Consider the following 24,473-nt stretch of genomic DNA (forward strand, 5'->3'; position numbering starts at 1 on the left):
GGTTTGGTTTCCTTCAGTAGTTTCTTTTTTTTTCTTGTCCAAGAAAAAACAGAGGTTGTTCCCGTGAGATGCTTAAGAGATCGAAAGATTCAGATATAGAGAGAAATTGTACAGAGATGCTTTTGGTAGAGGGAGAGAGTGCCAAGGATGTGGCAATCTGAGGCAAGATGTAATGCAACTCCAATAAAAGATGTGTTCTTTTGTGCGTCTGAACTCTGAAGTGAATGAATTTGATCGCTAGGGCTAAGGACGAGGAGCAGCAATGCAGCATTGCATCCTCATCAAAGCGATCGAGTTTTCGTGTATGCTAGACATTTGTCATCTGTTATTTTGCTATAAAGAGTCATATTGTCAGTCTCACGCATATTAGCTAGTTCAGATAAGCGAGACGTTTTGCTCACAGTTTGACGGCACCCTCTGAAGCGACTTGCGACACATCATCAGATTGTTCATCTGAAATTGACATCGCCTTTGCCTGCAATCAACAGAAAAAATAAACAACCTCTGACTTCAAAGTTGGCAAAACAAAAATTAAAATATGGCTGTCAAGAATGGGATTCGAACCCATGCCCTTTCGGACCAGTACCTGAAACTGGCGCCTTAGACCAACTCGGCCATCTTGACTATTATGTACCGCAAGTTTATCAGAAGATAACTAATTTAACAAGACTTTGTACTTTGGTGTAAAATGTCATTTAACCTTTGATGAGCAAACAAGAAGAGCACAATGTCAAGAGGTTCGGCTTTGTCCATCTCTGTTCGTTGAATGACCTAAGTTTTGTTCCTCTTTCATGATTTTGGATCCGAATTCTTTTGCCTAGTTGTCCCTTTCCTTGTCTCGCAAGTGCTTGTTGATACACTTCCCCGTAGGAGACCTCGTGGAAAATGAAAATATGCCCGGGACCATTTCATCCATACAAAGTGTATTTTAACTCAAAAGATACTGAACGAATTCATGCTAATGATGCGGTACAAGCACAGCCGAGCACATTTCGTTCAGTTCCATTCAAGCTGATTCCATCCTGGCATCCTGCAACACTCGACACCTAACCAAACTTACCATTACGCAGCATCTGAAACTTATTCTAAGGGCAATCATCAATTGCACTTGATATCATGGAATTTTTAGTATGACTGTCTCAAGCATGCATAGAGATACAGCGCAATAATAGTCAGCAGAAAGGCATCCAAAAATCAAAGCACAACTGTAGCATCTAATTTGTTATACAAGAGAAGCTACTTGGCAGCTGGTTTGAACCTAAAGTCCCATGGCAGAAACTCAAACTTTCTCTTGATTTAACTTATATTCACTTATTAAAGAAACGTCTTTATGTACAGAAAATGCTGAGAGCCTGTCAAAGAAGCATTGAACCTCAGCTGTGAAGTGTTAACACAATCCGAAGAAGGGCACAACATTTTTGCTGCATCATGGCCATTCCAGGTGGCCGAGGCAACAGGCCTGCAGAATGTGCTTCAGTTCCTAACCACAGATGCTGACACGCATCTGGTATCACTCGAGAGATGACCTGTTGCTTATTATTCTATTGGTTTGGTTCCGGCTGAGGGGAGGTCGGAGATTCTGGTGGTGCTACTGCAAATTGCATTGTTCTTCCATTCCCGTGCAGAATGAATGCCACTTCCGTTGGTAATAGCATTGCTTCTTCCTGATGTATTTAATGAAACCATGAAATGTTAATAAGTACATTAACAGAATGGAGACACCCAAATAGAACATGCTTACATAAACACGATAAAAAAATTGTTTGTTCTTAATTCATATGGCAACTGGAGTAAAAACTGTTTCAGTTCAACCCCCGGAATCCAAGCACGCTAAACTACTGAAAATTGAACCAGACAAGGAGTGATCTAATTTCCTGACACAGGAACCTCATGTTTGACCAGAAAGGACAAATTTAGCTATGCCAAACAAGGATATACGTGCAAAAATAAGAAAAAAATAATCTTAGGTATCTTAACTCATTCATTTCATGCTAGGTATGAATAGTTGTGGAAATTTTCTTCCTCAAAACTAAATACACAAGAAAGCAAAACATTTGCATTAGACCAACCTGTCTTTGTCTTTGGCGCTGCATGATACTAATAGCCCACGCCATAATGTAGCAAGGCAGCAAAAATCCAGCAGCTCTCAGAAGAAATAGCTGTCCAAGATTATCTGTCAGTTAAATTTACAGTGATAGAGAAAATTTTCATAGGAGACATACAACAGAGCACTAATCACTCACCGAGAAGATAGCAGATGCATCATCTTCATCGTCACTATTAGTAATGGTTAGTGTATGCCTCAGGAGCAGCAGAGCCATCAACTGGATAAACATTGAGGATAGGTAGATACCATTTAATATTACATGGTAGAATGGGGAAAGTAGGAAAAGAAAGTAAAATTACTTGACCTATATTATAGTAATATTGTAAAGGCCCAAAAAGAGCTAAGATGAAACTTTCAGAAAGCAATAAGCAGCATGAGTTCTAATCGTAGTTTGAGGTGAAAAGGTAAGTTCAGGTGCAGGCGCAGGGCCAATTGAATTGAAGAGATGTTGATCTTTCTATGGATAATACAACAACAACAACAACATAGCCTTTTTTCCCAAGCAAGTTGGGGTAGGCTATCTTTCTATGGATAATATGACTTCAAAATAATAGAGGTTAAAAGAGTCCATCTTTCTAGCTTAGAAACGACAAAACTTACAATCAGAAATATAGAACGGCAAAACGCAGCAGCGTTGTTGTTTGTTGCAGTATATTCATCATACTCATCTTCAAGCAAACGGTGTTGAGCAGCAGCCATTGCCAAGATTCTAGGATCATGTAGATCCAAACGGTTGCCAGAGATAGTCCAATCTCCACCACTAAAAAATGAAGGAAAAAGAGCACACATTGAGAAATAAAAAAACTTTATGATCTATAAAAACAGAGCCTTTTGTTAATCATACAGAAATACCATTCACATAAAACACCAGGATAGAAGTGGAAATAAATATTAGCTTTGTGAAAGATGATAAACCTTATCTCTATGGTAGTTTCATCATGATGCACCTGGGGTGGAGCAGTGTAGCCAGGCTTGTACGACTGAACAACAGAGAATAAAACTCATAATCTGATTTACAGCAACAAAGTTTACATTCAAATCAGTAAGGAAATACATAAATGCTTCTTCAAAGGCAAACATATGCCAGAAAAGGTAAAAGGTTACAACTCGAGTTACAAAAATTAAAATTCATGGAATCATTATGATCCAAAATCCTTTAAACTAAACAAAGTTTAGCTTCAGTTATAATGCAGGCGCCGACCCTCTTTTACTTATGGTAAGCCCTAGTACTTGAATATTTCCTATGTTTAAACAGTCACTGAAAACATAACAATACAATGCACTAATACTAGGTGCGACCAAATAAATTATTAGAATAAAAAAGGCAAGATGTTTTCAGTGAAATGCATTCAAAGAAAGCAGAAGGGAAAAAGGCCAGTGATTTGAGTCTTAATACAAGGATAACAAAGCAGGACATGAGTTAGCTTCCATTTTGCTATATGTGGAGGAGTATCTAAAGAAGAAATAACTGTTTACCTGATGGCAGATTTCACAGGTTATGTCTCCTTTCTCATAGCACCAACGTTGCACACATTCCCTGTGGGCATACTGTGGAAAAAATGTGATATAACAAGATTTAGCAAAACTAAGTGCATTTGCTCGCACTACTATGCAAAGAAATGTGATATAACAAAATTTAGCAAACACATTTTGTCTTGATTTGCACATATAAAGTGCTAAGGCAGATTCTCATAAGCAGTTAGACCACTTGCAAACAATGACAATTACTTAAGTCTTCAGTTGAAGGCAACCCACACAAGATACAAATGTGACTTGTCTGTTAAGCTTGCAGAAAGTAGTTGGCAGCAAGGGTAAAGGTAAAGGTATGACCAACTCTTTAAGCAACAATGATGATTAAATCAAGCAGGATCTTATGAGGACATGGAAATACTATGGAACTACTTTTTCATGGAAATATCAAGAGCCACAGCAGCAAATAAGATTATAGATCAGATACAGAAGATCCGCGTAATATGTACATTTATCTGAAAAGCCACAACATCTAAAGCAACAACTTATAAAGAGCAGATGAGGCACCAAACAGCATGTGTTCCAACTGCCAAGCTAATTGTTGCAACAAAGGTTCAGGACTAAGTCTCATTGATGTATTTTGGTTAGCTGATGCTTGCAATCCAGGTACATTAGAGTTAAGAATTTATTATCTAAGAATAACAATAGCACGAATCAGAGGCAAACAGCATAATAAGCAACATATAATGGAACCAGAATATCTAGTTTGAAGACAAATAAGGGAGCACGCACCTTGAGGCTACCGTTGCAAGCGCAGGGGCTCTCGAGGTTCTTGGCCAGGTCCTCCTCCTGGCAAATGCGGCACTCCACCATCCCAATCAGCGCCTCGGCTTCCTCCTTGCCGCCGGGCACCAACCCCGCTGCCTCGCCGGCTCGGGACGCCACGAGCTCCCCAACATCCACCGCGACATGATCCCCCATACGCGCAAATCCCCCACGAAATTTGACGGCAAAATGCTCAAAAACTCTGGAGGATCTCGTGCGCTGCAACACAAGGATAAAACAAGCCCTCAGGACATGATCAAAGCCAGTCGAATTCACCGCAAAAAATCGAATATATTCAAGGGGGAGAAATCTGACGCTAAACCCCTAGAAATTTCGTCCCGTGGGGGGGCCGAGCCGAGGTCAAATCCAAGCGGATTTGGGCGATTCCCGGGTCGAATCGAAGCCCTCGCCTCGGGGAACCCGGCGAGACCCAAGGTCGGAAACGATTGCCGGCGACTAGAGAGGGAAATGGGGGAGGAAAGGCGGGGGCCCTTTTACCTCGGCGAATGAGCTGCGCGCCTGCGAGGCAGGCACTCCTCTTTCTTCCGAAATATCTCGAAAAAAAGCTTTTTCTTTTTCTTCTTCTGGTTTTCCCTTCCCTCGCGTTCGTCTCGCGTGGTGGCCTCCCGGCGATTTTATCGTTGGCCGTGTGACTGACTGACTGCTCGCCGTGACGGAGCCGTCAGCTCGCCGCTGACGTCGTTTTCCCTTGTGATCGAGCCCAAGCGCACCTGCCGCCGAATTAAACTGGATGACCTGTGGCTCCCACGGAAGACGGGCCCACGCGGCAGTCGGAAGTTGTAGATGGTTGGTGTATCAGCTGGAAGCGGGCATTTCCGATTCGCACCCGCTTGGACATTTTATCCAGAAGCCACTAATGGATTCCAGACGGCCGGACAGCCGGTACTATTTGCTAACTGCCCACAGCAAATGTCCCCCGTCCGTCGGGCCATGGGAACTGCGGTTTCACAAGATTGTTACAGTCAGCTGTGCAGGGATTGATTTTAGGGCAGGAAGCTTCATTTAGCCAAGTTTGACGTCGTGTGTGGTGATTTTCTGCGTGGATATTGGTACAATGGCACTGTGATTCAACGATTTTGGTACGGTTTTATATAGTTGATAGTTCATTCATTTGTCATGGTAGAGATGTCACTAGACGTGTCTCTAGAGCATCATGCACGCGTTTGCCATGCACACCACTTTTGTAGTTTGCTTGTAACATTGCATAGACTGGTCTTTTTATGCACACTTATGGTATATGACGGAAGATACGTTAAATGTAGTCTCAAAATTACCTCATTTGTCTATACTTTTATTTTATCTAAAAATCATGGTGAGATTTTTTTTTCTAGGATCAACAAATCAGATCGTTGCCCTCTCCTCCCATTAAAGATGTCGTTTTAGGCAAATTCAGACTTTTCCAATATAACAAAAAGGAGACTGTTTGGTGATAAAATTTATTTTCTTTAAAACATAATACAGATGCATGTATGAACTAATCACACCTATCACCTATGAATGCACACAGCGCACTCTACCCATATGGCTATATGAGCACCAACTTTTATCCTTAATTAAAGAAGTTAAGGTTTTGGCAGATTTATATTTTTTTTCTTACATAACATGTAGATCACTTTTTTCTCACAAAAAACATGCATGTCTTATCCGGTCAGGGACCATATGAGATTAGATTGATGGATCCCAAGGTTGATGAAGTCTGAAGAAATCACCATACACACTTTATTGTTGATGTGCATTTCGCTTACTATTGAAAAAATAGCAAAAAAGGTATTTGCACCAAATCAGAGGCTCAAACTTGGATGGACAAGTTTTACCATAAAAAAAACATATATAACAAACTGAGCCATGCTCGACTCACCAGTTTGTTTACGGCAAAAGTGCTTTAGGCCCTTTTTGGTCGGATGACCATGAGTGTTGCTTGCGCGAGTCAGCTTTGTATTAGGGGCTAGAGGCTAGAATAATCCCTTCGCCTCATGATGCTAGGAATCATCATTTCTCTTTTGTGATCCGCATAGGATGCATGCCCTTGAAATTCTAGCGAGAGTGGTACCGCGAAGACTACTTTAGAGGCCAATCCAATAACCACACCTAGATTTTCCTTCTCTCCCTGCCAGCCAGCTTTATTTGTGACCCTTCAAACTAAACTATTTTGAGATTTTGCTATCTCCTAATATGTGAGAACGACGATAGTTGGGATAGCGTTACTCCATAAGAACAGTTATAACGATAGAAATGAGGGATCTCGTAGCGCTGGAATTTATGGTTGTTAAAAGTAGTGTATTGTAATTAGGAGTGGTAAATGGTCTAGAAATTTAGCCAAAAAAATTCTAAGGATCGGATTCAAAAAGTCTGTGTTCACACTTTATATATTTTTGAGCAAAGAATGATTTAAAGCTCAACTAGATTGTGAAGGAGATATTAGAACTAATCTATTACCACTTCTAGTCATAGCTTCTCTATTTTGATCCATGGATGCGGATGTTTTGAGACATTCTTTAGGTAAAAGCCAGAACATAGATATTTCTTCTTCAAAAAAGCATTGGGGGCAAGCAACGACACTCTCGAGAGCTTACTTGAACAACCGGGATTAAGTACTCTAAGAAAATGATGTGCGACCGAATACTCTGGGCATCGGTTGACAGCGCAATCATAGCAAAGTCCGGCTAATTGTTTTTTTTCCAGCTAAGACCCATTAAATTTTTCATTTTTGTTTTTTCGGTAGACCAATTAGATTTCGGAGAGACCAGCTCGGTGCTTGGACTTTGCGACTAGCGAGACCCCCCTTTCACGCTTCCACCTTTGTTTTTTTGTTTTGTTTTTTTTTTACAACTTTCACACTTCCACTTCCACCTAATCGACGCTGGTTACTTAACGGCCGTTAGCTGCGCTAATGGGCTCCAGCCATGGCCGCAGGCGGCCGGTGGGCCCGGCTGCCGGCGCACCTGGCTCCCTTTCTTCCTTTTCAGCAGGCCGCACGATAGTGTACAACAAACAAGCCCATCCGCTGCGTGCGTGAGGCCGGCCCATCAAGATGTGCACCGCGCAGCCCATGGCGGTCGGTCGGGCTCGCGATGGCAATACGATGAGCCCAAGGCCCGTCAAGCCGAATGCAACTTGCAAGCCTGCTGCAGCGGCAGTTTACTCTCTGTTCGGCGTCTCCGCGCGCGGTCAAGCACCACGCGCGCGCGGGTCTCGTATTTCTCGCCCGTCAAACCCCTCGGCCGGCCGGAGCCCGGAGGCATACGCTAAGGCTCTGCCGCCGCCTCGCCTCCCTCCGTCGTCTCCTCTTCCTCCTCTCATCTGTCTCCCTGCGACCATCCGTCTCCATAACTGAAGATCCAAGCACCAGGTAATTAATTAAGCCATCTCTCTCTCTCTCTCTCTCTCTCTCTCTCTCTCTCTCTCTCTCTCTCTCTCTCTCTCTGCAGAAGAAGCGAGTTTCATCCATGGACCATGTCCGGAGCAATTCTTGCTTTCCTGTTGATTTGGATTTGCTCGAGTTAGTGCCCTGATCAAGAGGAGCAGAGTTGCTCCTCTGTTTTTCTTTTCAGTAAGAAAACGGAGCGGTTGCTCCACACAGCCTGCTTGCATGGTAGTTACTCCATGAATTATGTTTTCCAGAGTGATCCAACTCCTCCCCCCCTCCTCTCTCTCTCTCTCTCATCAGAACCTTTGGCAAACTCTTCATTGATAGCCTTTCAGTATGTGTTTTTAGCTTTTAGCAATAGAGACGATATGTTTTGGGCTTCAGGCATCCCCTTCCGAGAATACAAGGGATAAAAGATTATAGTTTAGGCAGGTTTTTTTTTTGGAAAACATAGTTTAGGCAGGTTGCCACAAAGGAAAACACATCAACAGATATCGTTGCCTGAGAATAATCGTCCTGTACATTTCCTGACGAAAAGACAAAAGTCAGAAATGCCGCCCACGCGTTTGATGGAAGTCTGCAAGAACCGGCGACAAACGCACGACTTGACCGTGGCCGCCTGGTCTGGCACGGCGCACACTTGGCCTTTCCTGGTGTTGCGTCCTCGTTTTTTTTTTGTTTTTTTTAGAGAAAGGACCGGAGTCCTGGCTTGAAGGCATGCACGACCGGGGTGCTCCCAGCTCTTAAGCTCAACCACCGAGCTGCAAGCTCGTCTGCACGTTCTCGTATCTTTGACAGCTACGAGAACTGCCACTTTTCTGAACATTGGCCAAAGACTGCTGGTTTTGATTTTTGAAATGGTCAGCCATAGAGATGGCCGGCAACTTCTTCCTTTCGCTTTCAGTCCGTAGCTGTCCCCACAGTCTATGTATGCGCTCGGATTTCAACTATTCAGTTGAACTAGTTGAAAACCCCGCGCATTGCTGCGGGATTTGTGAACAAAAATATTGAAGTTGAATGTATTGAAAAGATGGAGATATGAAGTTGTAGTCAATTTTAGCATTGGAAATATATGGCATGGTTGTATATAAGATATGCTTAAATACTAAAATTGAAGTACATATAAAAAATTCAAGTTGATGAAACTGATAAAAAGAGGAATTGTAATTGGTATGGTAAGATCACTTTAATTTTATTCTAGGAGAAAATGGAAAAAGTCTGCATCATTTTGTGAAGTGATTCGACTTTGTATCGACTCTTTGGCTAAGCGAAATTTATGCAAATATTTTTTTTAAAATGAAATGTGAGGAATGCAGTTGTGTGTGAAATGTTGATAATTAGAAATATAGTTGTACAAATATAGTTGTATCAAATAGTAAAATATTAAGGAGGAACCAAACATAGTGTCAATATCAAAACATAATGAATGAATGTGTAACATTGAAGAGAAGAGACCTGGAACAATCCTTCATGGTGCTCTTCCTGCATGCCACAGTGATGCAAGACAAAATTTAAGAGTAGCAAAATAGCTGGAGAAGGCAAGGAGCTACCAGAACCGAATGGAATAATGGAGTCGAGAGTGTGTGTAACGCTACGATGGCTTCGACTAAGCAAAATATATAGAGCGTTGGGTTCTACAGATCATGAGAAGTGGAAAGGGTGGTGGTGGTAGTGTATTGTTAGATAGAGAGACTTAAGGAAATGACAGCTTGGATGATCAAGTTACAAACATGAGAGAAATGAAGAGACATAGTAAGGTGGATGAAGAAGTGTTTCTTCCATTGTTGGTGGCTCAATGGGGATTGAGAGAAATATAAATTAATATTTTCTAGTGGGATGCATCAATCTTAGAAGACAGAAATACCATAGAAGACTAATTGTTTTTCTTTTTGTTAACGTTTCCTAGTGGGATGCATCAATTTTAGAAGACAGAAATACCATAGGAGACTAATTGTTTTTCTTTTTGAAACAAATATGGATTTATTTATTAATATTAGATAGACTAATATTTAATTGATAAATGAAAATAATATTCATGAGACAATAATAAAAGAAAATAAAGGGAGGGGATTTAACATATGTATGTTGCATAGAGTAATATTTAATTAATAAATAAAAAATTTGGCTGTTGGGCTTCTTCTTTATTTATACTTTTGATGAACCGCAACATATTGAAAAACATGACTGAGAGAAATAGAAATTATGACACTTAGTGGGTTGATGACATAGCAACATGGCACTTAGGTGATACCCCGCGCGTTGCTGCGGGATTTCTTAAATTTAATGTGAAATTTGAAAGTAGAAAAATTAAGATGATTGCATGGCAACATTCACAAAAGAAATCGATGGAAAACATAAATAGATGGCCCTAGTGGACGTTGATGTGGCATTTGATATAATGGATTCCTATATGATGCGGATAACTTGCATGTTAAGAGAAATAGAGCTAATGACTTTAGTATGTGCCATCTATATAGGCTATATAGTTGATATGAATTTTACTTGCATGTTATTTTTTATCAAGATCTGGTAGAAATCGGTAAACTAACGTCAATAGAATATTTGATCACATTATAAAAGAATAGGTGCTCAAAGAAATAGAGTATGTTTATGAGTTTTTACGTTAATAGATTAAAGATTAAAAGTATTGCAAAAATAGAGTATGTATATGACTTTACATTAATAGATTAAAGATTAAAAGTATTGCACATAGTAGAGATCATATGTACATTTTCTTATTTATTGAATCTCGTAAAAATTGTTAAGCTAAAAGAAGAAACACCAATAGAATATTTGATCACATTATAGAAGAGTAGGTGATGAAAAAATAGCGTATGTATATGATTTTACTTTAGTTAATTAAAGATTAAAAGTATTGCATATTGTAGAGATGACATGAACATTTTTTGTAATTAATAAGGTAGTTGAAAGTTAGTGGAACACTTAGTGGAGAATGATGTGGACACCTTGCATGAAGAGTTGATATGAATTTTATTTGCATGTTATTTTTTATCAAGATCTGGTAGAAATCGATAAACTAACGCCAATATAATATTTGATCACATTATAAAAGAATAGGTGCCCAAAGAAATAGAGTATGTATATGAGTCTTTACGTTAATAGATTAAAGATTAAAAGTATTGCAAAAATAGAGTATATATATGACTTTACGTTAATAGATTAACGATTAAAAGTACTGCATATAGTAGAGATCATATGGACATTTTCTTATTTATTGAATCTCGTAAAAATTGATAAGCTAAAAGAAGAAACACCAATAGAATATTTGATCACATTATAGAAGAATAGGTGATGAAAAAATAGCGTATGTATATGATTTTACTTTAGTTAATTAAAGATTAAAAGTATTGCATATTGTAGAGATGACATGAATATTTTTTTAATTAATAAGATTGTTGAAAGTTAGTGGGACACTTAGTGGAGAATGATGTGGACACCTTGCATGAAGAGAGAAATAGTTAGTGAGTGCTATCTATATAGGATATATAGATTTGTATTTTTTGTTCTTGGGGGGTGCCCTGAAATGTCATAACGTGTACTAGTATGCTTGAATTCAATAACAGAACAAGTGATCAAACTGCAGGAGTAACATCATCCAGTGCTCTGGCAGGTGCTATCCGGCCTGGACCTTGACCAGAAGGGAAGGAGGATAAAGACTAGAGGGCTGCCAGTATCCCATTGAAGCCAAGGTATGTTCTGATTCTGCTATCGCCGCAGCACCAGGGAGAAGGCAACAAATTAACCAAAGATGTGGATGACAAATAAGCTCGCCATTACAGTTTCGATCATCGCCTTCTCTCTGGTGATCGTGCGGTACTTGATAGTGAGCAGCGCAACTTCAGGGATATCTCGGTATCAAATCCTCGATACCAATCCCCTTGAGTGGCTCAATAGGCCAGTGGAAGCAAAAGAAACCATTCCAGGAGCAGCAGCAACAGATGCTTCAACTTCAAACAGCTCGGATTTCAGGAGCTCCTCTCCAGAAGTGTTTCAGTGGCTAGACACATGGAACCAGATGAAGCAGCTATCCAACATCACCAATGGTCTTCCTCATGCAAGCGAGGCGATCAACGATGGAAGAACTGCATGGGAAAACTTGACAGCATCAGCTCACAATGCAAGCTATAAGCAAAGGAAAAAAGAGAGGCTGTGCCCATACTCGATTCGCAGAATGGACGCTTCCAAGTTGGAGACTGATTCTTTCACCATTGATGTACCTTGTGGGTTGATTGTCGGTTCTTCGATAACTCTTATAGGCACTCCTGGAGTCCTCTCTGGTAACTTTTGGATTGATCTTGTCGGGACAGCACTTCCAGGGGAATCTGAAAAGCCTACTGTACTGCAGTACAATGTCCGTCTAAATGGCGACAAAATTACTAAAGATCCAGTCATATTGCAGAATACATTCACTGCGAACAATGGCTGGGGGGTCGAGGATCGCTGTCCCAGCACTAACTCTAACAATGCAACCGAAGGTACTTCAAACTTCTCTCTTGTAGACAGTCTAATACTATGCTTTGCACACTGCTAATGCAACATTTTCTGTTCTGTAGTGGACGATTTGGAGAGATGTAATGCAATGGTGGGCAGAGAAGGCAGGGACATAATGAACTCAAAACATCATACAGCTGCCAAAAAACATGGAGAACCAAGCACATATTTTCCATTTAAACAGGGATATCTTGCTATCGCAACGCTCCGTGTAGGATTGGAGGGGATCCATATGACAGTTGATGGAAAACACATCACTTCATTCGCATATAGAGCGGTAAATTTCTTACATGTCGATCATTAAAAAAAAATCTGATATAAGACCAATCCTAACGAACTGGTGCTTCTGTTACTAGGGTTTGGAACCTTGGTTTGTTACTGAAGTAAGAATTTCTGGTGATTTCAAACTTGTGAGTGCGATTGCAAGCGGCTTGCCCACATCAGAAGACTTGGAGAACTCTAATATTGAAATGCTGAAGTCATCACCTGTTCCAGCTGGCAAAGATGTAGACCTTCTGATTGGCATATTTTCAACAGCAAACAACTTCAAGCGCAGGATGGTAATTCGAAGGACGTGGATGCAATATGATGCCGTGCGCCAAGGAGCAGTAGCAGTACGGTTTTTTGTTGGCCTGGTAAAACACTAAGAAATTGAGTTTAATATATAGAAAACTAACAAGAGTTATCTACCAGACTAAGATTGTTTCTCTCCCTTTTTTTATAAAGCATACAAACCTCATGGTAAACGAAGAACTCTGGAATGAGGCACGCACATATGGTGACATCCAGGTGTTGCCCTTCGTAGATTACTACAGCCTGATAACATGGAAGACACTAGCAATATGCATCTATGGGGTAAACATTATTATCACAAAGTTACACTTCTCCATTCCCTGCTTCTCGTCATTCAGTGTGCTTAACTGTGTTTTGTGTGACCAGACCAGTGCTGTATTTGCCAAGTATGTGATGAAAACAGATGATGATGCTTTTGTCCGTGTAGATGAGATCCGATCCACAATAAAACAGCTTAATGTCAGCAATGGGCTACTTTATGGTCGCATAGATTCTGACTCAAGTCCCCACAGAAATCCAGAAAGCAAATGGTACATAAGCCAAGAGGTAAATTATTCACATAAAAGGCTCCTCCCTGAAGAAGTAAAATAAAAACAATATTGTAATCCCTTTCAATCTGAATTTCTGAGTTAGTGAAATAATGTTGTTGCTCAAGGGTATTTATGCAAGTCGATTTGAACCATGCTGCTCTTATAACAGAAACACAAGGGGTTCTCATACAAGTTTGTTACTACCATCACCCAGAAATGTAAATGCCAGCATTTCTATTGTGTTCTGCAGGAGTGGCCTGAAGAGAAATACCCACCATGGGCTCATGGACCAGGATATGTGGTCTCCCAAGACATTGCAAGGGAAATCAACACTTGGTATAAAGCAAGCCATTTAAAGGTATGTCTATTCAACATGTGACTTATACAACCATATGGGAAACTAGCTTACTGAAGATCCCTCAAGCAACAAAACACTTCTTCTGAAGGCAAACTTGTTTGCATACAAAATTGAGCTGCACTATGTCTAGTAAACAAAAGCTACCTCCCGTAAGAGACTCAAGTTATAAGCTTATAAACAAGTGATTGAAAGTAACCCAGTCCAGAAAGCAAATATAAGCAGGGAAGTCTAGTAAAGTCCAGACAAGCTGCCCACATTTCAGCTCGCTGCTTCACAAAAATGTTCTGCTTGAATATCACAGCAAGTGCCTTCATTCCAGCAACATCGGATGATTTCAACTCTACTTAATGTATCTTTTTGTTGTCTAAATCATATGCTATCTACACCCAAATGATTATTTGCAGATGTTCAAACTAGAAGATGTAGCAATGGGCATATGGGTCAATGATCTGAAGAAGGATGGATTACCAGTAAAATACGAAACAGACACAAGAATTAACATTGACGGTTGCAATGATGGGTACATTGTTGCTCACTACCAAGAACCAAGAGATATGCTATGCCTGTGGGAGAAGCTCCTAAGGACGCATCAAGCACATTGCTGCAATACTGACTAATGGAGAAGGAATTTTGAAATTTTGATGATTTGACATGGTCAGGTTTACTTATCAGGCCACTAACTAACTTTTTCATGACAGCAAAGAAGTCTTAACATCTTCCTCATTTTCTGGTGCCCAACAATATTGTAAATTATTAATTCAATGAGCCATACAGATAAATTAGTTAGTCGCATCTCATGTTATCCTATGTTTCCAGAGCATCTTATTTTTTAGGGCGCTAAAAGTTGGGAGCAATTCATTGCCAAATTTGTTGTTTCTAATGTTATTGGACATCAGCACTCAAGGTGTAGAAACTGTTTGCAGTCTGAGTGCATATTTTACCACCAAAATACAATGCTAGCAGCCTTCTGTGGATTTGACAGATCAGAGAGACATTAAACATCAACCCTAACAACTGAGAACTTTAGACACAGGTGAGCATGGGTTAGAATTTCTGACAGCTGTAATCAAGTATACTGAAATTAAATGATGAAACGATGGCATTTAAAAGATCCAGTGAAAACCGTTTGCCATAATAACAAACAGTATGAATAAAGTTGGTTTGTGTAAAATCTACACCTCTCCCTAAAGCAACTGCACCAAAAAAAAAAGGAAAAAAAAAGAGTAAAGTCCATTTTTGGCCATCGAACTATCGTCTGAGTCCGGATTTGGCAATCGAACTCCAAAACCGGACACCCGCGGCCATCGAACTGTTAATACCAGACACGTGTGACCATGGACACCGATCCGCCCTGGTTTTGGCCCTGTCACCCTCCCACGTCGGCACCCCACGGCCAAGTCAGCACGGCTGACTCAGACCGTGCTCCTTTTATGGGGGGGGGGGGCAGTGCGGGTTGGAGCACTTATTCCAAAAAAAAAAGAGCGGGTTGGAGGTCTGGGGAGGCGGCGGTAGGGTTTCCATTCAGAGGGCGGACCATGGCGAGTTCAAGCAGCTTGAGCAGCACGGGAGGTCCCCGATGGGGCTCAAGGGAAGGGGGAAGATCATCCCCTATCCCTTACCGGCAGGGCCCCCTCGACTATTGGCCTCCGGTCCTCTGCAAGTGCGGCAACAAGGCGGGAAGGTTGACTGCGTGGAGTGATGAAAATCCTGGGCGAAGATTCGTCAAATGTTTCAGTGCTACGGTGAGTGGTTTTGTTGTCTTTGGTCGATTCGGATTTGGTTTTGTTTGATGGTGTTGACAATTTGTGCATTTGTTTGATTTCCTTTTTGGATGGAATAGCCGGCAATGGGAGGATGCGACTTTTGGCGTTGGGTAGATCCACCGCCGTCCCCCTTCCTCCGGGAGCTTCTTATAGATCTGCGCGACGCCGTGAGAGCACTGAGGATGGAGAACAGAGAGCTACAAGGGCGAGTTGGTGATGCAGCACGACAGCAAATTTGGCCGGTTTATGCAGCAGAGGAGCAGAGAGCGTTGGCTGAGCCAATTGGAGCAGAGACGGTTGCAGTGGTGACTAAGAAGGCAGAGGAGAATGCTGAACTGAGATGCAGGATCTGCTCACTAGAGAAAGAAGTGTTTATCTTCAAGTTTCTTGTGGTGACATGTGTTGTTGTAGTGTTAGCAATGGCTTGGGTTAACTGGCCATGAGGTTGTATGAAATGTAAATTAGGATCTAGTTAATGTAACTCTGATGCTTTGGAAAAACTCGAAATGTATGCTCCTGTTTCTAAGCAATATATGGATTGGTGTTAGCATTGATATGAGAGATGAACATGAGATAAACATGACAGGGAGGATAACACATCACACATCACTGACTTAGCCCAAACTGTCTGGTAGTACATAACACATCACAGTACAAGAGAGGAGATAAGAGTGGTAGTACATAGGACTCTAGTACATAACATGAGATAAACATGACAGGGAGGATAACACATCACACATCACTGACATGGAGTTGTACTAGTTCTGGTCACCAACTCCTTTGATCTGGAGCATAGAACTTGGTGCTGCTCTCTTTGGTTTCTTCCCTTTCTTCTTTGTTGGTGGCTCCTGGGCTGCTCTCTTTGGTTTCTTCTTTGTTGGTGGCTCCTGGGCACTGACTTTAGCAGTAGCTTTACCAGATGACATTTTGATGGTCACACTTGAGCCTGCCTGAGACAGTGGCACATTGGCTTGCAAATTGAGTTGTGATGCTGATCCTTCAACTGTAGCACCGGCAAATGATCTGATCAAGTTCCTAGATTCCAGATCCTATATCAAAGAAGTAAAAGTCATAGACTGGCAAATGAGAGATGTAGTAAAAAAATGTAAATTATTCCACTTACATTTTGGCTTGTAGAATTACTTTGTTGGCTACCTTTGACTCCATGTCTTCTATCACAAGTGGATTTATCTTCCCCATTACATATTGCATGGCAAACACCTGACAACTTAATGAGTGCATTTAATTTCTTCAAAATATTAGGACATATTGGACCAGTCCAAGTTTCTGACTTAGCCCTCATTTGCTGGATCCTCACCATGACCTTCCTTCTAATGGTCTCAAGCATGGTTATGATAGGGAAGAACCTAGCTTCAATAATCCACTTGTTGAAAGATTCACAAATGTTGTTATCAACTGAGTCACAATTTGATCCTAACCTGAACCAGGCTCTGCTCCAATGTACAGGATCAGTATTCATCAAGGCCTTTGCTCCTTGCTTTGTTTCCTGAGCAAGTTTAGCCTTTGCTAGATTGAACAGTATGGGACAAGGAGCCTTGGCACAGCACCAAAACTTTTTCTGCCACTCCTTCTTCTTGAATTTCTTCCTCCAGTTGGCATAAATGTGCCTCGCACAATTCCTGTGCTCTGCGTTTGGAGCCCATTTAGCAACAGCTGTCAATATACCCTTTTGTTGATCTGAGATAAAAACCCAGTCGTCACCCCCTTGAACTCCAATGTCCCTGAACAAAATATCACAGAACCAGTCCCATGAAGCATTGTTCTCCTTTTCCACCACTGCCCATGCTATTGGATACATTTGATTATTGGCATCTCTTCCCAATGCACACAACAATTCTCCATTTGTGGCCCCCTTAAAGAAACATCCATCAAGTCCTACAACTTTTCTACAACCAGCAGTGAACCCTTTCTTGCATGCATCCAGAGCAATATACATTCTTTGAAACACTGGTGGTTCTACATTAGGTTCCTTCATAATAATAATTGTGCTTCCTGGGTTGCTTCTCAATAATTCAAGCTGGTACCTATATAGCACTTGGTACTGCCCTTTGGTTGCATCTAGAACCTTTTGCATGACAATAGATTTTGCTCTTTTCAGCTTGGAGATACTAACATCAGCAAACATCTCTTCTTGAACTGCCGATCTCATGGTTTCAAGACTCCAGGTTGGGTTGGCCATTATGAATTTCTCATACTTCTCAGCAATCCTGGCTGCAGTGACCAATTTGTTATCTCTTCTAGGAGGGCAACTATGCACATTATTTAAGCTAGCTATCTGCCAACTATTTGTTCTTGAATTGGTCGACAACAAACATCTCCATTGGCAAGTGGCCCACTCACATACTGCAATCATCCTTTCAGATTCATTCTTAAAGAACTTAATAAACCTTCTTTCAGTTAAACCATGTTTAATCACTGCTTTCTTGAACTGACTCTTCCCAGTAAATTTCAGCCCAATCTCAAATTTGGGGCATGGATCCTTCTTGTTGTACCTTGGATACTTGCTGCTGCTCATGTCTTCACTTGAACCTTCTGCTGCACTACTATTATCATATGGTGTGACATCTCCATCATCTTCTATCTCAACAGGAGCTGGCATACTAGTGCTATCCAAAATAACATCATCAAGGTCTGCCACCTGACCACCCTTCATTTTTTTCTTGAATTGCAAATGTATGTCATTGCCTTCTTCATCATCCTCCGAAGAGCTGTCATCACCGGGTAAGAAATCACTGTCACTGCTTGTGTCGTCTAGAACCTGCTCTTGCACTTGCTTCCCTTTATCAATCTTGCTTGGGCTGTACCACTCCTTCACAAATTTTATCTGCTTCTCGACTTCTTCCCTACTCTTGGTCCTGCATACCAACACTTGCGATTGTAAATCATGAGCTTCCATCTCATCATCTTCACTCTCAACTGTTGGGTCCTCCTCAGCTTCCATCTCATTCTCAAAATCACTGGCATTCGCTGCTGCTTCTCCATCATCTGACGGCTCAACAACTGTTGGGTCCTCGATATATATATCTGCTACACCACCTTCCACAATGCAATTTTCTATTTCAATGCATGATTTATCATCAACCAATGCACGCAACCCATTCACTAGTTCCTTTCCTGGGAAAAGCCAATGTACCAAAGCACCTAACTCAACATTGCAGTGGTCTTTTAAGTGCCCCATTATCTCAGGAAGTGAGATTTTATCTCGTTCAATGTATGACATCCCCTCTTCTCCACCACAATAATGCAGAGCCCTACTAGTCCTCACAAATTCTCCATTGTAATGAAATCTGACTGCAAGACTATCCAATGGGTCCATTATTTGATGTTCTGTACGGAGCGCAATAAACAAAAACGGATCAATCCCCGGACACAATAAACAACTTCGCAAATCACATGGAAAACAATTGAATATTCGAGTCCCTAGAAAGACAAATCCCCAAAGACAAATCCCCAAAGTCACGGGATTTCGCTCTGCATCTATCACTTCATGAACGAATCAAACCTTTTCCGCCGCCGCAAACGCCTCGGCCTGAGTCTCGTCGCCGCTATCGTTGCAGCCGCCGCCTCCGGAATCTCGTCGCCGCGGCCGCAGATGCCGCCGCCGGAGCCTCGTCGCCGCCGCCCTCGCCGGCCGCCGCCTCCGCAGGCGCAGGCGCAGCCGCCGCCGCCGCCGCTAGGGTTTCGTTTGGGGAGTTTTGAGGGACAGCGAACCGACGAGGAGGGGCCGGGGTCGATGTATACGCCCCATCCGAGTCAGCCGAGCGGGATCCGAGTCAGCCGTGCTGACTTGGCCGAGGGGTGCCGACGTGGCTGCCTGACTAGGCTAAAACCAGGGCGGATCGGTGTCCATGGTCACACGTGTCTGGTATTAACAGTTCGATGGCCGCGGGTGTCCGGTTTTGGAGTTCGATTGCCAAATCCGGACTCAGACGATAGTTCGATGGCCAAAAATGGACTTTATCCAAAAAAAAAGCAAAAGGAAGCAAAGAGCTATTACAAAACTCATCTGGACTACAGATGATTATCACGCACCTATGTCCAGGGAGATCCATGACTATTCATCACTGCATTGTTCTCCAACAACTCATGCATCAGGCCCATTCTTCGTCTTCCACCACAGCAAGTAGAGGAAACATAACTTTGTGTTTGATACCTTCAGCCGTGGCATCTAATTTTTACACCATCGCTGCTTATATGACACTGTATGTGTGATATTATCCATTCAGCCATTCAGTCAGGCAACAATTCCATGCCTATCTCCTGGAGAACTTTGTATCTTAGCCTTATCGTCAAGGCTGACCTTGAAATGACATGTGAAACATAGTGTGCGTCCCAAATTGCTGCCGGTGCCATTGGTGATGTTGTAAGGTAATCTTGTTTAGCTGAACACGAACTCAAATCACTGCCAAGCACACAGTGCTTCTGAATGCAAGCTCACAACCTCGCCTTGGCGTCGGACAACGTCGCCTTGATCAGCCGCTCCCTGAAGTCGTCATCGTTGGTTGTGAGCATGTCTTTGAGCGACATTTCAATGCCCCTCTCCCTCAGCGCGTCGTGCCTCGGTCTGATCCTCCCCTCCAAGCTGAATGCGAAGTAGTGCGGGAACTCGGACAGCTCCACGGCGGGGTCCCTCCCCATGCGCTCCGCGAGGAACCGGAGCTTGGGCGTGAGGTTGGTCTCAATCCCGTAGGAGAGGATGGCGGGCGCGCGCCTGAGGAGCGCGCAGACGGCGGGGTCAGGGAGCCCCGTGGCGTCGCGGAGGAAGAGGAGCTTGGGGAGGAGGGTGCGCTCGACGGAGAAGGCCAGGAGCAGCGCGGCGGCGAGCGGGAGCGGCTCCCGGAGGAGAACGACGCGGCGGCGGAGGAAGAGGAGCGCGGGGCGAAGCGTGCCGGGCACGGACGCGGCGAGGAGGCGCGGGGACCGGACCACCGCGGCGCGGAGGCGCGGCGGCGGGAGCGGCGCGTCGGCGGAGAGGAAGCGGAGGGGCTCGCCCGGCGGGGAGGTGAGGAGGGAGGGGAACGACGAAAAGACGCGCGCGGCGTCGCGGGCGGAGAGGCCGTGGGAGGCGAGGAGGCGGAGGGAGTCGCGGAGGAGCGGCAGCGGCGCCGAGCGGAGCGCGGGGTTGGCGGCGAGGAGCGGGAACGGATCGAGGTGGAGCTCGGATGAGAGGAAGTGGAGCTTGCGGCGGAACTCCACGCCGCCGCTGCCGCCGCCGCCGCCGCCGCCCGTGGCGGTGTGGGGAGACGGGAGCGGGAGGCGCGTGCGGGTGACCATGGCGGTGGCGGACAGGCGGAGGAGTTTGGCTGGGGTTTTGGGGGGCAGCGGCCGACGGCTGCTGTGCGCTATCCATTCCTAAACTTGCGGGGCTCCTCTCTCCATCGCCGCTGGGACGGGCCGGCCCGTTACGCTACCGATCTGCCGAACAGGCCCAAGGTAGTCCACCGCTTATTATATTTCTTTTTCACTAGGTCTGTGCCCGTGCATTGTTACGGGAATTAAAATATTTTCAACACAATAAAAAGAGCACGAAGAAACATTATTTTTGAGTTCTCATGAGTCACCAAATGAAATTTGGTAAATCCCCTAGGCTATAATGTCAACAAATAACTTAAAGCAATCCATCCTAGACAAGCAAAAAAAATGAGATCACAATGACAGTGAAGAAAGAATCTTTCCTTGAAATGAATTTTTGTAAACAACCCTTGGATATTACAATTATTATAAGGTGTTTCTATAGTGCAACTAATAGATTCTTACGTTTTCACAGCAAGGAGTTATATGTCGGGGAGTGCACGTGGCATCCAGATATCTTTGTAAAAAGTAAAAACATATTATTACGTTGAGATTGGAGCATGACTATACCTGGACAAATACAGATTGTCTATCTTACTGTACTCACAACCAGAATTCCAGGAGTCATATTGATTGTCTATCTTACTATACTCAACCAGGATTCTAGGAGTCATGTTTGAAGTGGTGCAGATTGAGAAATGTGAATCTTCAAGAAGCCCATGAACCATGAGAAACTATCTTCAGTTCGGTACACCTATCATATCTAATAGCTGAACAGACAACTAAGATATCCCTTTTACCTGTAAGACAATCATCCACCGTTAAATCAATCAGATAGTCAAAACATATATGCGGTAGTGTTGTCTAAAATAGTCAATTGAATCCATGGCAAAAAGAACAGTCCAAGGCGTGAGTTTCACTCACCTCTTGAGCTCAGTGGTTACTGCGATGGTCACCCAAACTCAGAGATAAATTTGTTCATGTTTTCCTTTTGTAAATTCTGCACAAAAAGATGAAACGACGAGGTATTTGACCTATTGTACTGACTTCATATAGGGTTATGAAGCAATGCTAACTTCATACAATTCAGGAGAAGTAGCGAGACAAAATCAGAGACGGTTAGTTATGAGGAAAATGGTATCAAATAAACATAACCCGTGCAGCTCAAATGGTAAAGCAAGCTGATGCATTTTAGTTGCAGAGAAGTAGAGAGGGAGCAAGTATTACTGGAAGTGATAAATTTTTTAGTTCTTAATATAACTGGCAATATTTCATTGTCAAGTCTCATGAAAAAAATTGTCATGCAGTATGCTTATCATAATCTCATCAAGATGCTTTGTGTCAATGTAGACTTGGATTTTTGAACTCTTAGAATTTGTGGCATAAGAACTAAGACAGGGAAGAGACACCCTTCTCTAAATGAGATTATTATTAAGAGTTCAGACACTGGCCCACATAGAGACAAGGACCAAATTGAAATTGAATTGCAAGCAAATAGTCATAGGAGGCTGGAATTAGTGAGCCTCTTTTCAATTGTATCAGCGCTCCTAATCCTGAATTGATTCATTTTATTACTATGATCCACAAGGCCAAGCATCACCTCATGTCAATACAATTCTGAAACGCCAAATTCTAATCCTTGGCAAGTGCAGGCAAAACAGCCCCACAAATAAACATGTACGGATGTACCAACATGCTCCACAGGCTTCTAATCCTGACTTGTATCATTCCTTTGGCTATGATCCACAAGGCAAAGCGTCACCCCATGTCAACAGAATTCTGAAATGCCAAATTCTAAGCCTTGGCAAGTGCAGGCAAAGCAGCCCTACAAATAAACATGTGCCAGCATGCTCCTTCACAACAACAACAACAACAACATAGCCTTTTTTTCCCAATCAAGTTGGGGTAGGCTAGAGATGAAACCCAAAAAAATAAAGGTCATGGTTCAGGCACATTGATAGCTAGTTTCCAAACGCTCCCATTCAAAGCTATCTCTTCAGATATATTCCAATCCTTAATGTTTCTCTTAACCGACTCATCCCAAGTCAGTTTAGGTCTACCTCTACCCCTCTTTACATTATCGACCCGCTCAAGAACCCCACTATGCACCGGCGCCTCAGGAGGCCTCCGTTGGACATGTCCAAACCATCTCAGCCGATGTTGGGTAAGTTTCTCCTCAATTGGTGCCACCCCGACCCTATCCCGAATAGCTTCGTTTCGGACTCTATCCCTCCTTGTGTGCCCGCAAAACCACCGCAACATCCGCATCTCTGCTACACTCAGTTGCTGGATATGTCTCTATTTTGTAGGCCAACATTCAGCACCGTATAACATCGCCGGGCGAATTGCTGTCCTATAGAACTTGTCTTTTAGCTTTTGTGGCATCCTTTTGTCACAAAGAATGCCAGAAGCTTGACGCAATTTCAACCAGCCAGCTGAAATTCTATGCCTAACATCTTCATCAATGTCGCCATCCTTTTGTAGCACCGATCCTAAATACCGAAAAGTATCCTTCTGGACACATGACACTAACTACAGCATGAAACAATGGACTAATTAATAGCTAACATAACACAACTTGAAAAAGAATAAATATTCAGAACTGTGTAAGCTGACGGCATGGCACATTATTTGGAAGGTACAGAAATTCATAGCACCAATATTTTTTCGTCATAATTTCAGAATTCATAAAATGGCATAATGCTATAACCCTAGTGCCCTACACAAGTTCCACATAACATCGGTTGTAACTAAAGGATGTATGTTCACACACGATGAGATCACTGATATCAGGCAAAGGGAACATCAAAACACCCTAAACAAAATTCTTCCAGGGCAATGCTAAGTGTAGCATACTGAAACCAAGCTCGCACAAGTTAACAAACTGGAAAGCAGCGCAGTCTTGTCTAACTCAAGGAATACCTGGTTGATGCTGCCATGAATAGAAGTCTTGTCCCTGAGCAAATGAACTCTTGGAGACATCAGCTTCCAGGAACAGCATCAGAAGAGATTGTGACAACAAGTGGCCCTTGGACTTTTTAATGTCATCATGCACCGAGCTGAGGAGATAGGCGTGCTCCGGTGCTCCCTCATGGAGTTTAAGTTCACCCTTGTCTTCCTGAACTCCTGCCTCAATGAATGAACCGATTAGCCAGTTGTTCAACGGAATAAAAGTAGTGCAGGGGACCTGCGCTGCGTGAACTCGTGGAGGATGTCGAGCGGCGGCGGCATCGACGGAGGCCGGCCGAGGTAGGATGGCTGCTTCCAACACGTCCTGAGCCCGACGGCCACGGCGGGTTGCAAGCGCAGACAGCGGTGAGGTCTCCGATGAATATGAGGTTGGTGACGACGGCGATGAACCGGGGGAGGCGACGATGGTGAGGGCAGGGGGCGCCAGCTTGAGGGAGGCGGTGTCGACGGCAACGGATCGGCACGGATCATTTCGTCGTCGGAGGAGGAGGACGCGATGGCGGTGGCGAGGGCGATCGAGGGTGACGGTTCGACGAGGTTGTCTAGGGATTTCGCGACTGTTGCGGTCTACCGTTCGCAGCGAGGAAACCAGGGATCGGACGTCTGTTGATGGCTCACGGCAGACTGACGAGGGGGAGGCGCGAGGGTCGCACGACGGGTGGGT

General features: G+C 43.2%; 4 protein-coding genes and 1 non-coding gene across 10 annotated transcripts; 2 read left to right on the forward strand and 3 right to left on the reverse strand.

The window, feature by feature from the left end:
• Nucleotides 1-543: 543 nt before the first annotated feature.
• Nucleotides 544-624, reverse strand: TRNAL-CAG. Its single transcript has one exon. It is a non-coding gene; the product is annotated as a tRNA-Leu (tRNA).
• Nucleotides 625-1,114: 490 nt separating this feature from the next.
• LOC120706273 lies at nucleotides 1,115-5,043 on the reverse strand. Of its 2 annotated transcripts, none has more exons than XM_039990880.1 (8): nucleotides 4,901-5,043; nucleotides 4,370-4,621; nucleotides 3,584-3,655; nucleotides 3,023-3,087; nucleotides 2,708-2,867; nucleotides 2,244-2,324; nucleotides 2,070-2,159; nucleotides 1,115-1,664 (listed from the first exon to the last, which is right to left on the reverse strand). In XM_039990880.1, the coding sequence occupies exons 2-8, from the start codon at nucleotides 4,556-4,558 to the stop codon at nucleotides 1,542-1,544; spliced, it is 780 nt and encodes a 259-aa protein (XP_039846814.1). In that variant the 5' UTR covers nucleotides 4,559-4,621; nucleotides 4,901-5,043; the 3' UTR covers nucleotides 1,115-1,541. The 2 variants fall into 2 exon arrangements, with proteins under 2 accessions (XP_039846814.1, XP_039846823.1); XM_039990889.1 differs by having other exon boundaries at nucleotides 4,718-4,942.
• Nucleotides 5,044-7,602: 2,559 nt separating this feature from the next.
• LOC120706237 (beta-1,3-galactosyltransferase GALT1-like) lies at nucleotides 7,603-14,685 on the forward strand. 5 transcript variants are annotated; one of them, XM_039990849.1, is made up of 8 exons: nucleotides 7,605-7,772; nucleotides 11,395-12,286; nucleotides 12,365-12,579; nucleotides 12,659-12,937; nucleotides 13,029-13,157; nucleotides 13,242-13,421; nucleotides 13,656-13,763; nucleotides 14,168-14,685. In XM_039990849.1, exons 2-8 carry the CDS (start codon nucleotides 11,560-11,562, stop codon nucleotides 14,378-14,380), a joined length of 1,851 nt encoding a protein of 616 aa, XP_039846783.1. In that variant the 5' UTR covers nucleotides 7,605-7,772; nucleotides 11,395-11,559; the 3' UTR covers nucleotides 14,381-14,685. The 5 variants fall into 5 exon arrangements, with proteins under 5 accessions (XP_039846759.1, XP_039846774.1, XP_039846767.1 ...); XM_039990857.1 differs by having other exon boundaries at nucleotides 11,422-12,286; XM_039990825.1 differs by having other exon boundaries at nucleotides 7,603-7,772; nucleotides 13,029-13,421.
• On the reverse strand, nucleotides 12,548-20,890 carry LOC120706264 (transcription termination factor MTEF1, chloroplastic-like). The gene is made up of 3 exons (XM_039990870.1): nucleotides 19,580-20,890; nucleotides 13,038-13,449; nucleotides 12,548-12,934 (listed from the first exon to the last, which is right to left on the reverse strand). The coding sequence occupies exon 1, from the start codon at nucleotides 20,819-20,821 to the stop codon at nucleotides 19,982-19,984; it is 840 nt and encodes a 279-aa protein (XP_039846804.1). The 5' UTR covers nucleotides 20,822-20,890; the 3' UTR covers nucleotides 12,548-12,934; nucleotides 13,038-13,449; nucleotides 19,580-19,981.
• Nucleotides 15,202-16,002, forward strand: LOC120706286. The gene is made up of 2 exons (XM_039990901.1): nucleotides 15,202-15,505; nucleotides 15,604-16,002. Exons 1-2 carry the CDS (start codon nucleotides 15,299-15,301, stop codon nucleotides 15,967-15,969), a joined length of 573 nt encoding a protein of 190 aa, XP_039846835.1. The 5' UTR covers nucleotides 15,202-15,298; the 3' UTR covers nucleotides 15,970-16,002.
• Nucleotides 20,891-24,473: the final 3,583 nt, after the last annotated feature.

This window comes from Panicum virgatum, chromosome 1K, assembly GCF_016808335.1.
Source record: "Panicum virgatum strain AP13 chromosome 1K, P.virgatum_v5, whole genome shotgun sequence".
NCBI classification, from domain to species: Eukaryota; Viridiplantae; Streptophyta; class Magnoliopsida; order Poales; family Poaceae; genus Panicum; species Panicum virgatum.